Here is a 12828-nt window from a genome sequence, read left to right as displayed (position 1 = left end):
CCAAAGTGCTCTGTTTAATGCCGTATCCCCTATCACACCACATAATAATGTCTTCTTTTATAATATCCCACCACTTTTTCTTGGGTCAGCCTCTCTGGCTTTTTCCTTCAATCTTGATCTGTTGGACTCTCTTACCAATTTAGCTGTCAGGACTGTACTTTACATGACCAAACCCTCTAAGCCTGCATGCCCTCATTTTTCCATTAAACTGTTACTTTGAGCTTGTCTCTAACAAACATATTCCACATGTGGTCATTCTTGCTTATATCACTCATCCATCTCAATATCTGCATTTCTGTGGAAATGATCATTTACTCATGGTGGGCTCCTCCCTGGTTTAAATGTCAATGGACCTCAGGAGAGACTGTAAAAGGGTCGGTGCAGGTTTAAGAGAACTCTTGTTTCAGAAATGGGACTCTGTCAAAGAGAAATAGAAGACTGTCATCTGGGAGAGAAGGTTATCCCAAATAGCAATCATATTGGGGAACAGAAAGGGACTTCGTCCTTTCCCCACCTCCCACACCCCAGCTAGCATGTGTTGCTGTTTTGTTTGAAATAAATAGAAAAGGAAAACTGTCCTGTTATCTTTTCTCCACACTACTTGAATGACTAAAGCGCTAGGGTTGAAGTAACTCCTGCTCCCTCATGATCCCAGTGTAAAGGACCGGGGGCATAAGTGGTCTGGCCTTTTGGTCACAACTGAGCTGGTGTCCGCAAGTCAAGGACAGCCACAAAGTGGTAGTCAGTGAGCAGGAATCAGAGTAATTGCTAGAGCTGGGATCAATAGGTAAGAGTCAGAGTCAGGCTGGAGTCAAAGACTGGATATCAGAGGCAGTTACCAGGTGGGAATCAGGAGGTCAGAGTCAGGGTCAGTCAGACTGCGTTTGGAGACTGGAGGTCAGAAACAAAGGTGAGGCCTACAGTCTTAGTGTAACACACACACCTCCTGGGTGTCATGTTCTGTCCCATGCAGTGGCACCAAGACCACTTAGAGAGCAATTAATGAGTCTGCTCTACAGTCCAAAGTATCTCAGTCTAAATATATGTTTAATGGGACTGAGGGTGATGACTCAGAATAATGAACCTTAATTATCATATTCTCTCCCTCCCATTGCTAACATTTAATAGTTTCCTTGACATTAATGGGAGCTCTCCATACACATCAAGGGGATATCATACTGTTAAGGCAAAACCAATGTATTGTACATATGAGAAGTTATTGTCCATTACGTCAAATTTGGGTTTAAAAATTAATTTGACTATCACTTTTTTGTTTGTTTGCAGTTGTTGGATGGCTTGGGAACCTAGCCTTGGTGCATTTTATGGGCCAGTAGCATTCATTGTGCTAGTCACCTGTGTTTACTTTCTCTGCACATATGTGCAATTGAAGCGTCATCCAGAACGCAAGTATGAATTAAGAGAAAGGACAGAAGATCAGCAGAGGTTGGCAAGTACTGAAGTGGGCCATAGTCATATTATGGACTCTGGGTCAGTTTCCCAGACAACATGCTCCATGATTTCTTCTTCTTTGTTGGAAAACGAGCACTCGTTTAAGGCTCAGCTTCGAGCTGCGGCATTCACTTTGTTCTTGTTTACTGCCACTTGGACCTTTGGAGCACTTGCTGTATCTCAAGGACATTTCTTGGATATGATATTTAGCTGCCTCTATGGAGCATTTTGTGTGACCTTGGGGCTTTTCATCCTCATCCATCACTGTGCAAAGCGAGATGATGTATGGCATTGCTGGTGGTCCTGTTGCCCATCTAGAAGAAGCACATATTCTGTACAAGTTAATGTCCGCCCAAAGATTAATGTCAATGGGGACACACAGGTTCATGCACCTTGTCTTCAAGAGTCACCATGTCCTAACAAATCAGCTGTTTTTAATCATCCAGCTGCTAATCACTGCAAGCTTACTAATCTACAAGCTGTTCAAAACCACGTTAACTGCCTTTCACCCGTTACACCATGTTGTGCAAAAATGCACTGTGATCAACTTTTGGATGATGAAGCTCATATACATGTGCATAATGAGGGGACTTTCAGGCCCAACATGCATATTCACAGATGTCTGAAAAGCAGAACTAAACCACGTTACTTCAGTCGACATAGATCTGCAGGAGAAAGAGAATATGCCTATCACATTCCTTCGAGCATTGATGGTAGCATCCACAGTTCACATACAGACAGTCCACACAGCACGCATGATAGTCAGTCAGGGCGCAGACGGGCTTGCTGTGCGAAAAGTGATGCATATCCTACTATCAACCAGCCTGAAAGTAGCGATGCAAGTACTGTAATATACAGTTGTGCTAAAATCCCAGAAAGTGACACTCTGCACCATACAGCTCATTTTGAGATGCATCCACGGACACAATCATTGCCATTTAATACAACTAATCACAATGGAATTCTCAAGGGAAATGTGCATGAAGCCATGATATACAGTTCAGATAGTACAGGAAATATCAAAACTGGTCCTTGGAAGAATGAAACTACTGTGTAGTTCATGGGCCACTATATTGTCTTTTTCAACTCAGATCATCTTCAGTTTTGTTCTTGTTCTAAACTGAATAAGATTACATTTGTGTAGCACATCAGCAAATTGTAGAGGTTTTACACTTTTATTTCTGTTTTCTGAATGAGCAACTAAAAGAGAGAAGTAGAGGCAGTGTTTTAAAAGTGAAGTTATTTTTAAAAGAATGTTAGAAAATTGTTATGGGAGAGCATTTGAAAATGAAGTCTAGAAAACTGAATATAAGAGGCAATATCCTTTTGTTACAAAGAACTATATTTCTTTAGAAATACATCACTTTTAATTCATTATTTGGATTTTTTTAAATTCTGTGGTAACTTCAGACTCTTTTATATACATATCCGCATCTTTTACTTATTTATTTTTGTAGCAGAATATTATTACTGTGCCATGGATTTTAATCAGAAGTTACAATAATAGAAATGAGGAGCAGGATTTTAATAAATTATTGATACAGCTTTTTAGCCCTACAAAGTGATACTGCCTCTAAAGATCTTCTGTAGCATATGGCCTGTAAAATCATGTAATGTACAGTCTCTGTTATGCCTCTTTTCTTGTTGGAGAGAAGTACTAGGTAATGTCTGTTACATCTATGGTGCTGTATTGATTGTATTTTGCATGACATATGTCAGGATATACCATTTGCTGTGTTCTAGCGTTACATATGTAAAAACAAGTATTGTAAAAGGCTGTGGAAACCCTGTTGGTATTTAATCTAGAGCATTATGAATCTACAAAAAAATCACTAAAGCACTAGTTTAAGTGGCACAATCCTTTGTATAAGGTTATATGATAGCTTTGATAAGGGTCCACTCTAATGTCTTTACAGAGCATGCACTACTCATTGTATGTGACACTGTGCAGTATAATAGCAATTGTCTCAACAAGTTTTACACTTCTTTGTAAAGTATGCCTTTTGAACAAATCTGTAAGCTGTTTCACAATAACCTTTCAAAATCTGTTTAGGTAGAGCAGTTTTATCATTAACTCTTTGAGGACTACTGTCATTTTCTTAAAAATAGCTTATTCTACTTCAGAGGGACTGTATATACTATATTGTCTATTTAATCATATGAACAATGTAGTCCAGAGTTGTCAGGAAAGTGAACGTTTAATCATTTTCCAGAAACATAACTTTCCAGATACTAATTTATTAATTTCACATCTTATGTGAAAGCCACTTTCCCTCCCAGCAAATTTTAGATTGTCTTTATCCTTTAATGCAAATTTGACCTTCAAAAGCAGTTACTTGCGTTCATTAATTCCGCTCAACCATAGTCTTTTAGGGTCAGTAACATTCTCTGTTAACAAGGCTTTTGGCAAGAAATTCTTTGTCCATGAACGTCTGTACACAAAGCGTCAACTCACAGGACAGATCTGAATTATAATTATCCTTATGTGAAATGAAACTCCTTTTTAAAATAAGAAGGCTGCAAAGTAAGAATGAGTTATATAACATGAATAGAAACATATAGCTGGAAGAAAAATGTCTGCAATGAAAGGAGAGAAGTGATTTCATAAATAAAAAGACAAAGCACAATGTTGTATGGCCATATGAACAAGTCTGTCATATCCTAACACAGGCTTGGGTAACTGATACATGCTATAGAGCACAGAACAAATAATAAAAGCCCCTTGATGGAGTATCAATTTACAATGTATATTTTGCAGAAATACGAACATGCTTCAACCCATCATTTGTCTGTTAGCTGCAGTTTATTAGTCCCTACTCTTTTTTTTAAATAATGTAGGAAAACATTTCCTAACAATAAGAAAAGGAGTACTTGTGGCACCTTAGAGACTAACAAATTTATTAGAGCATAAGCTTTCGTGAGCTACAGCTCACTTCATCGGATGCATCCGATGAAGTGAGCTGTAGCTCACGAAAGCTTATGCTCTAATAAATTTGTTAGTCTCTAAGGTGCCACAAGTACTCCTTTTCTTTTTGCGAATACAGACTAACACGGCTGCTACTCTGATTTCCTAACAATGTACATATAGGTGACAATTATAATTGTTGCAATGTTATAAAAGTGCATAAGTCAGATGAATGTGTTCTGCAGTGTTGCAGGTGGGAATTAGTACTCAAAGGGTTAATGCTCAGTATCTGAGTGCAAGAAATTTTGTTTTTCTGTATTTTTGTAAATTTGAAACATATGTTGTAAACTACAGCAATGTAATGTATCCATTTCCTATTATGTGTGTCTTTAAAAGAGCAGGAAGAATGCACTAGTTGGTTATTGAGTTTTAAACCAGTATACAACCTTTTCATGACTGCTTCTTTAAATGATGGGGGGAATTTAAAAAAACTATGCTTTATTATGTATATGCTGTATGTGCTTGAACTGTCTCAAAACTAAAATACAGTATTTTCATTGTTTGCATAATGCAATATTTTCTGTTTAATAATTATTTTCATTTTAATATTATTTTCTTCTCATTTCATGTAGACAGTGAGCCCTAAGCAAGCATAGACATAATGCTAAATACCACTTCTCTGTATCTCAGCAGTATATATCTGTTCTGTAATAGATGAATCCTAGAGGATCTATAGATCATTATGCAAAATATCCCACATACATGGCCAGGTGAAATATTCACTTTGTTAGAACACACCCAGTGAGGTTCTTTATTCAGCTTGCGTTTCTGTCACTTGTGTTGTTTTCTCTGAGAGGCTTGTGTATGATCTTCATAATGGCTTACAAAGAAGTAAAATAGGTGCTGCTTTCCACAGAATATCTTATGTGATAAAACTCTCTGGAAAATTAACATTAAATATGAAAACACCTTTATTATTGTGTTAAAATATTAATTTAGTAAATATTTTGAGGCTAATTTGGAAAAGATGTGTTATGCAATAATCTGTTTGCATATTATTTTTTCAGAAATATATAACTACAGAGCAGGAGAACATGATATTAAATAAATTACAACATGTTTTATAACATCAGATTTGACCAAAATTCTTTCTGTGCTTTTGACTTTTTTTTCCAAGATAAATGGGATCATTTAATTGTTGTTGGTTTTTTTGTCATTTAGAGTCAGTGAATCATTGACTTTATCTGATTTCTTATGACATAAAAATAAAGTCAGTGAAATACGTACAGTATAGCAGATCTATTGTACTAACAAATTCCCTCCTGGTCATGCACATGTAACCCTCCTGAATACTAACATTAGTTTTAGTTGTGCATGAATAACACAAAAGTGGCAGAACAGATTTTTATAGATCGCTTCCTGGCCTGAGACAAAGCATGAGAAATTTCAGCCCCAAAGGTAATTTTCTGAGAATGATACAGGCAATTGACAACAGGGGGTTAAAATTAAAGTTCCGACTTACTCTTAACTGTTGGAGATAGAATACTGGACTAGATGGATCATGGGTCAAATCCAGTGTGGCAAATACTGTTTCCGATGTAACTCCCATGATGATATAATCCAAGAAAGCATAAACTTTTAAAAAAGTCTCTGCCAGACAGATCACTTGAGGTTTAGTAATTCACATTTATACTGAACTCTAAATAAAGGTAATTAACAGGGATCAAATTTATTACTCCAATTTCTTATGATGGATGTATTCTTAACTCTGTGTATGTACACAGCTTCCAGCTTTAATTAGTTCAGTTTTGGGCACTCCAAAGTGGCTTTCTTTTAAGGCTTGGATCATGGCACACATGCAGTTTTGCATGAGGAATTCCTGCTTAACCTCATGTAAAGAAATTCAATATGGAAATAAATTATGAATGTTTGAAAATTATGCCTGGGGCATGTGTGCTGTTCCCAGGTGTTCACACAGTCATTCTCACCATTGAGTCTAAGCAACTTTCACTTCGAGACTCAGGAACAAATCCTGGTCCAGGAGCATCCAGAGCCCAGATGGAGCTAAACAGTCTAGTAGAGCCATGTGGCCAGAGAAGCATGAGTATATCATGAGGGAAATACCCCCTGAGGTTCAGCCACAAAGCTGCTTAATGGTTGATCTGTGCTTTGATCTGTGCCCTGGGATGGAGTCCATAATGCTGTGCTCCCTGAACACTTGAGGATGTTGTGGCGATCCTGTTACTGCTCAGTGCTTCTTTAGCTCCACAGTGCAGCATGTTCCTTCCTTCAAAGAATCAGTGGGGGATTCTGGATAAATCTAAGCAGATTTTGAAAACAGAAGGGGTTTTTTGACAGAAAAGGCCAGGCCCACCCAAAAGTTCCAGAATGAGATGTCATCAGGAGCATGTTGGTATGCATTATAGAGAAGAATCACTGTACCTTGGAGATTGGAAGATGGAGAAGGGCATAATCCCCTATGATTCTTCAAAGCCGGCTGCACTCTTACCAAGGTATAAATGTGTGTGTATGTATGTAAAATGTAGAGATACATTTTAGTCCCCTCTTCTCTCCTTGCTCTATATCTTCTCTGCAGAAATTACTGCACCTCCAGGTGAAAGTGAGTAAATTCACCCCCACCTTCCCACACAACCTGAATGTCCTCAGGATTGGTCTGGTCCAAGCAGACAGCATAAATGAAATAGATGTGCTAAAGCAGCTTTTACTGCTGTCTAATGGGAAAGGTCAGAATTTGGTCTTCAAGCTTCTGCAATTTCTAAAGCTGTCCACCCTCCCTGATAAATTTCATGCCTTAAGGTTATGCAGCATGTCAAGTCAGAGAGAGAGGTTTGTTTTAAATGCATGCCCCCTAGCAAGCCGTAGGGGCTACTCTTTCAGCTACTATCTGTTTTGGGGGGTTGTTTTGATGTATTTCTAACGGTACCTATAACTGTAGTATCTATCACCTAAGACTCTTGGGCTCTGGGTAGGCAGAAAACTGGGTAGGCAGGTCATTATAAATGTTGTAGCTCCTCCTCCACTCCTTCAGTACATTGTCTAGCTGTCTGGCAGGTAGACAGGTAGCTGTCTGGCAGAAGGCAAGTCATCTGGCTCAGCATATCCATGGTTCCATCCACTTACCCCCTGAGTAAGACTAAGCAATACCTGAAGAATGCAGCTGGAAAAAGGAAGAACTAACCTTTGGGGGCTACTCTGGGAGAAAAAGAGAAGATGGTAATCTCAGGTTTGTGAATTATACTCATTCCTAGCACAATTCATTCCTCTGCACTCATTCATTACCAATCTTTTATCCTATGATAGATGGAGCTGGTAGCACTATTTATTAAGTTTGCTTTATACTTCCTGTTACAAGATCCCATTTTCAGTTGCTTGTAACTTTGCCACATTAATCATTTTGGTTGAAGTTTTCCATGGTCTGCCTCAGCCTGAATTTATTTGGAAAATTTCATCCAAAAACTACTCGGCCATTACCTCAAATAAGGAAAAATAGGGAAAAATATATTGTTTTTTTGCCCATGGTAAATAATTCTGGTGATCTTTTCTTTGAACAGCTCTGCTTCGCCCTTGCTTTGGAGCAAAGAGTTGAAATTTCGCGGGAGGATGGCCTTTGTGTCAAGGAAATGCCTTTTACCAATTACCATCCCCATGAATCTGCCCATATTTGGTCAAGTCTTTGAAAACTAGCAGGTCACACGTTTTCAACACCTTCAATTTTAGCAACTAAATTCTCCAAAGATTCCATTCTCACTAAGCACACTACAGCCTCTCACAGCTTCAAGCACTGCATATGTGTCATCCCCACAGAGTGACTGAGCATGCTCCAGCCCAGGGCTATGGATGCTCAGGAGCACTTTCCATGTAATGGCTCCTCCAGCTGCTCTGGCCTGGGATGGGGCCAGGTACCAGAATTGAGAGCAGGGAGCCTGTCTTTTTTGTGCTCTCAATGACCCCCTTGCTCGCACCCATGCAGCATAGAAGAGGAAGTTGTCCTATTCAAATGCAGAGTGGACAAAGGCTGAACTAAAGGGAGGGAAAGGAGTAGAGTGTGACAAGGAATCTGGTGAGATTAGGACTGGAGAGGGAGAAATTGTGATTGTCACTGGCTGGGAAAGGAGACTGAGACTGGAAGGGAGTAGCTTCCAGAACTGGAAGCTGGTGGTTGGTGGTTTGGAGGCTGGATTCATTGGGCAAGGATACTGGCAATAGGGGCCAACATGGTGAGGGGAGGCTGGGATGGGTTGGGCAAGGAGACTGGGACTGGGAGTTGGTGAGGGAAATGGGGTGGAGATTGGGAGTGAGTTAGCTGAGGTGGGGAATACTGAGATCAGCTGAGGAACTGGGAAAAGGGGAGAGTCTGAGGAACTGGGAAAAGGAGATTGGGACTAGGAAGTAGTCAGGGGGCTGTGAGGAGGGAACAACAACTCTGACAAGGAGCTGGAGTGCTGAGGGAGAACTGGCATTGGCTGGCCAAAGAGCCTGGTACAAGGGAAAAGGGAGAAAGGAGAGTGGAGCAAAGAGCCGGCATTGGAGAGAGACTGAGATTGGATAATGAACGCCAGGAGGACACTAGAACAGGGATCCAGTGCTCAGGGAGGGGAAAGAGAGATGTGATGGGGAGCTGGGAGTGGGGACCTGGGACTGGCTGGGCAAAGACTGACCTGGGAGTGCATCTGGAGAGAGTCAAAGACTGTGAGGGGGAAAACTGGGACTTGGACAGTGAGCTGGAGTGGGAGACTAAGACTGACTAGGCAAGGAGACAGGGATATGAAGACTGAGGAGTGGAGACTGGGATTTTGTATCTCTATTTCAGTTTTCTCTCTCTCATGTTCCCCCATATGCTGCTCTGGCTAGGAGACTGCACCCAGCTGCTTTGTTCCTGATGTAGACACTAAAAAATCCCTTTAGGAAAGAAGCTAATTCAGGCACAGTGCTGACTTCAGCACTGACTGAACAGTGCTGGCCTTTGTACTGATAGGATTACATCACAGTGCAGAGCTAAAATATTTAGGCAACAATATGTAACAGAATAACCCTTTCCTGCCTAGTTTGAGCAGGTATTCCCTTTATGTGGAACAGGAATACCACTAGTACTGGTAAAATCTTACTGCTAACAATTTTTGACATTTAAAATTGTACCCACTGTTCAATTTTCCAGGTAAATTGTGATATTCCAATTCTGTCAGCAGGAATTAAGCATAGTTGTAGTTGTCAGTCCCAGGATATTAGAGAGACAAGGTAGGTGATATCTTTTATTTTTGACGTTGCTCCAGTAAAAGATATTCTCACCCACCTTGTCCCTTTAATCAAGAATTAGCTCGTATTATTGGCCTTCAGCTGTTTTTGCTATGAGCAGATAGGTTGGACCTGATTCCTCTTTGGCTATGTCTAGGGATGTATGATCCCCTTGCTCATGTGCACATATTAGTGGTAACTCAATTAGAGCTAGCACGAGTACACAGAGTAGTGTAGCTGCGGTAGCACAGCCAGAGGCATGGCTGAGTTGTGCTGTAGGGGACTTCTAGTGCTTTCCCTTTGAACTTATCAAATTCAGCCTTACAAATATTCCTGGTCCCCTGTCACTCTTCTGAAGGCACCTCAATGTGTCGGGGTGATGTGGCTCATACCTTTTTTGCTCAACAGGCAGAAATAAAAAGAGGAACTGTGGGTTTTAGTCCCAAGTATTTTGCATGCATTTTGTCTCCCTTTAATTCTTCCCTCCCTTCCTTAGGTCACTCCTATGAAATCTCCCCGGAGCACTTTATCCGTAAGCAGAGAATCAGCCCTAATAGCTATATAAAGTAGACATGCTATTTCAGTGCACTTCATTTTTTTTGAGTAGAGAAAAAAAAACCCTCTGCAAAGCAGCTCTTTGAGATACACATTTGTTGAAGGTGAAATGTCTGAGGTGGTTTTAGATGGAGGTAGTGAGCACTGTGGAACCGAGATTAGATCTGATTGGTTTTTTTCTTTACTATGGAAGTAGCTTTTCTACTTGCGGGTCTTGCAGGGCCCATTCGAGCCAAAATCCATCCAGAGTCTTCTGAGATGCACAGACCAGGGAAAGCTAGATGATTCTGCTATTCAGCAGATAAGATGCCTTGCTGCAGATGGCAAAACACAAAACCCCCAGCTCTGCAGCAGTAGGTTATGGAGTTGCCTGGAGGGATAAAATGTCATATAAATGAACTTGCTGCCTCCTGAATTCTGATAGTAAATCTACTTTTCATATCTTTTCCCCACTCAGGCCATATCTACATTTTGGCTGCCACAAGCTACATTGGCATAAAGCTGCTGCAGTTAGTATAACACTTGTGCACATTAATACTTGGCTCCTTGCATCAGTGCTGCGTGTGTACTCATCAAAAGTGCTTGTGCCAATGTACAGTATAGTGCACCATGGGTAGGCATCCCAGTGTGCAACTCTCCACTGCTCAGCACGCTGTTTTTTTGGGGGAAAAGTGGGGTTGGAGGAGTTGGTAATGCATGGTTTGGCAGAAACAAGTCACACAGGAGTGACTGGGAGCAAGGGGTCAAATTCCAGCATGCAACTTTCTCCATCCCCTAATATCACCATATCCCATCATTTTAGCACCTTTTTTAAAAATCCCATAAAACCACACAGCCCTCCTCACTGTCCACCATCTCTGATAGAAGTATGGAACCCGCACAGCTCTGCATTGTTGTAATGGCATTGCAAGCACAGTTTCTCCAGTTTTTGCAGAACTGCAAAAAGAACCACATCATCATGGAGGACGGATTTGTGTGGGACACAGTGAAAAACCAATTCAAGGTTGTTGGTAGTGTTCATGTAGCAGCTGCAGATGGTGAAGCACCTCTTCTGGGCCCAAGAAATGAGCATTGATTGGTGGGATGGCATTGTAATCCAGGTTTGGGATGATGAGCAGTGGCTGCAGAATTTTTGGATGCTAAAGGCCATCCTCTCCCTCCTGTGAAGGAACAACAGAATGAGAGCTGCACTGACAGGGGAGAAGCAAGTGGCAATCACACTATGGAACCTTGCAGCACTGGGTTGTTGCTAGTCAGTGGGAAATCATAGGGGAATTGGAAAATCCACCATGGGGGCCATTGTCAAGCAAGTGTTCAGAGCCATTACTCATGGACTGTCACACTCAGCAATGTGCAGGATATAGTGATGGATTTACACCAATAGGGTCCCTGAAGTGCAGTGGGGCAATAGATGGCACCAATAGGTATTCCTGTTTTGGCACCAGCCCATCATGCTTCAGAGAATATCAATAAAAAGGATTACTTTACTATGGTCATGCAAGCCTTGGTGGATCACCAGGCATGCTTCACAGAATCATTGTTGGCTGGTTAGGGAAGGTTCACGATGCTTGTATCTTTAAGAACACAGGACCGTTCAAAAAGCTGCAAGCAGGGACTTTCTTTCACAACCGTGAATTACCATTGGTGATGTTGAAATGTCAGTAGTGATCCTAGTAGACCTAGCCTACCCCTTACTCTCTTGGCTCATGAAGCCATATACCAGCCATTTCAATAGCAGCAAGAAAAGAATCAACCATCAGCTCAGCAGGTGCAGAATGACAGTTGAATGTGGTTTTGATAGATTGAAGGGATAATGGCATTGTTTACTCATAAGATTGGATCTCAGTGAGAAAAACATCCCAAAGGTTATACCTGCCTGCTGTGTCCTGTATGATATCTGTGAGGGAAAGGGGGAAAAGTTGCCACAGGAGTAGAGGGCAAAGGTGGAGCGGCTGTCTGCTGAGTTTGAACAGCCAGACACAAGGGCTGTTAGGACTCACTGTGGAGCTATACAGCTGAGGGAGACCTTGACAGAACACTTAAGCTATGTCTACACTACCACTTATTTCAGAGTAGCAGCCATGTTAGTCTGTATCCGCAAAAAGAAAAGGAGTACTTGTGTCACCTTAGAGACTAACAAATTTATTTGAGCATAAGCATTTGTGAGCTACAGCTCACTTCATCGGATGCATTCAGTGGAAAATACAGTAGGGGGATTTTATAGACAAAAAGAACATGAAACAATGGGTGCTACCATACACACTGAAAGGCGAGTGATCAGGTAAGGTGAGCTATTACCAACAAGAGAGAAAAAAACCTTTTGTAGTGATAATCAAGGTGGGCCATTTCCAACAGTTGACAAAAACGTGTGAGGAACAGTAGGGAGGAAAAATAAACATGGGGAAATAGTTTTACTTTGTGTACCCACTCCCAGTCTTTATTCAAGCCTAATTTAATGGTGTCCAGTTTGCAAATTAATTCCAATTCTGCAGTCTCTCATTGGAGTCTGTTTTTGAAGTTTTTTTGTTGTAATATTGCCACTTTTAGGTCTGTAATCGAGTGACCAGGAAGACTGAAGTGTTCTCCGACTGGTTTTTGCATGTTATAATTCTTGACGTCTGATTTGTGTCCATTTATTCTTTTACGTAGAAACTGTCCAGTTTGGC

At 40.9% G+C, this 12828-nt stretch overlaps 1 protein-coding gene across 1 annotated transcript in view; it reads left to right on the top strand.

The window, feature by feature from the left end:
- The window catches only part of ADGRA1 (adhesion G protein-coupled receptor A1), a 474014-nt gene extending 469665 nt beyond the window's left edge, over positions 1-4349 (top strand). Inside the window, exon 19 of the mRNA XM_038411116.2 lies at positions 1285-4349. Within this exon, the coding sequence (XP_038267044.1) occupies positions 1285-2506 (1222 nt within the window). The 3' untranslated portion in view covers positions 2507-4349. The remainder of the gene's footprint in view (positions 1-1284) is intronic.
- Positions 4350-12828: the final 8479 nt, after the last annotated feature.

This window comes from Dermochelys coriacea, chromosome 7 (genome assembly GCF_009764565.3).
Source record: "Dermochelys coriacea isolate rDerCor1 chromosome 7, rDerCor1.pri.v4, whole genome shotgun sequence".
NCBI classification, from domain to species: Eukaryota; Metazoa; Chordata; order Testudines; family Dermochelyidae; genus Dermochelys; species Dermochelys coriacea.
This window is presented reverse-complemented; position numbering and strand designations above follow the sequence as displayed.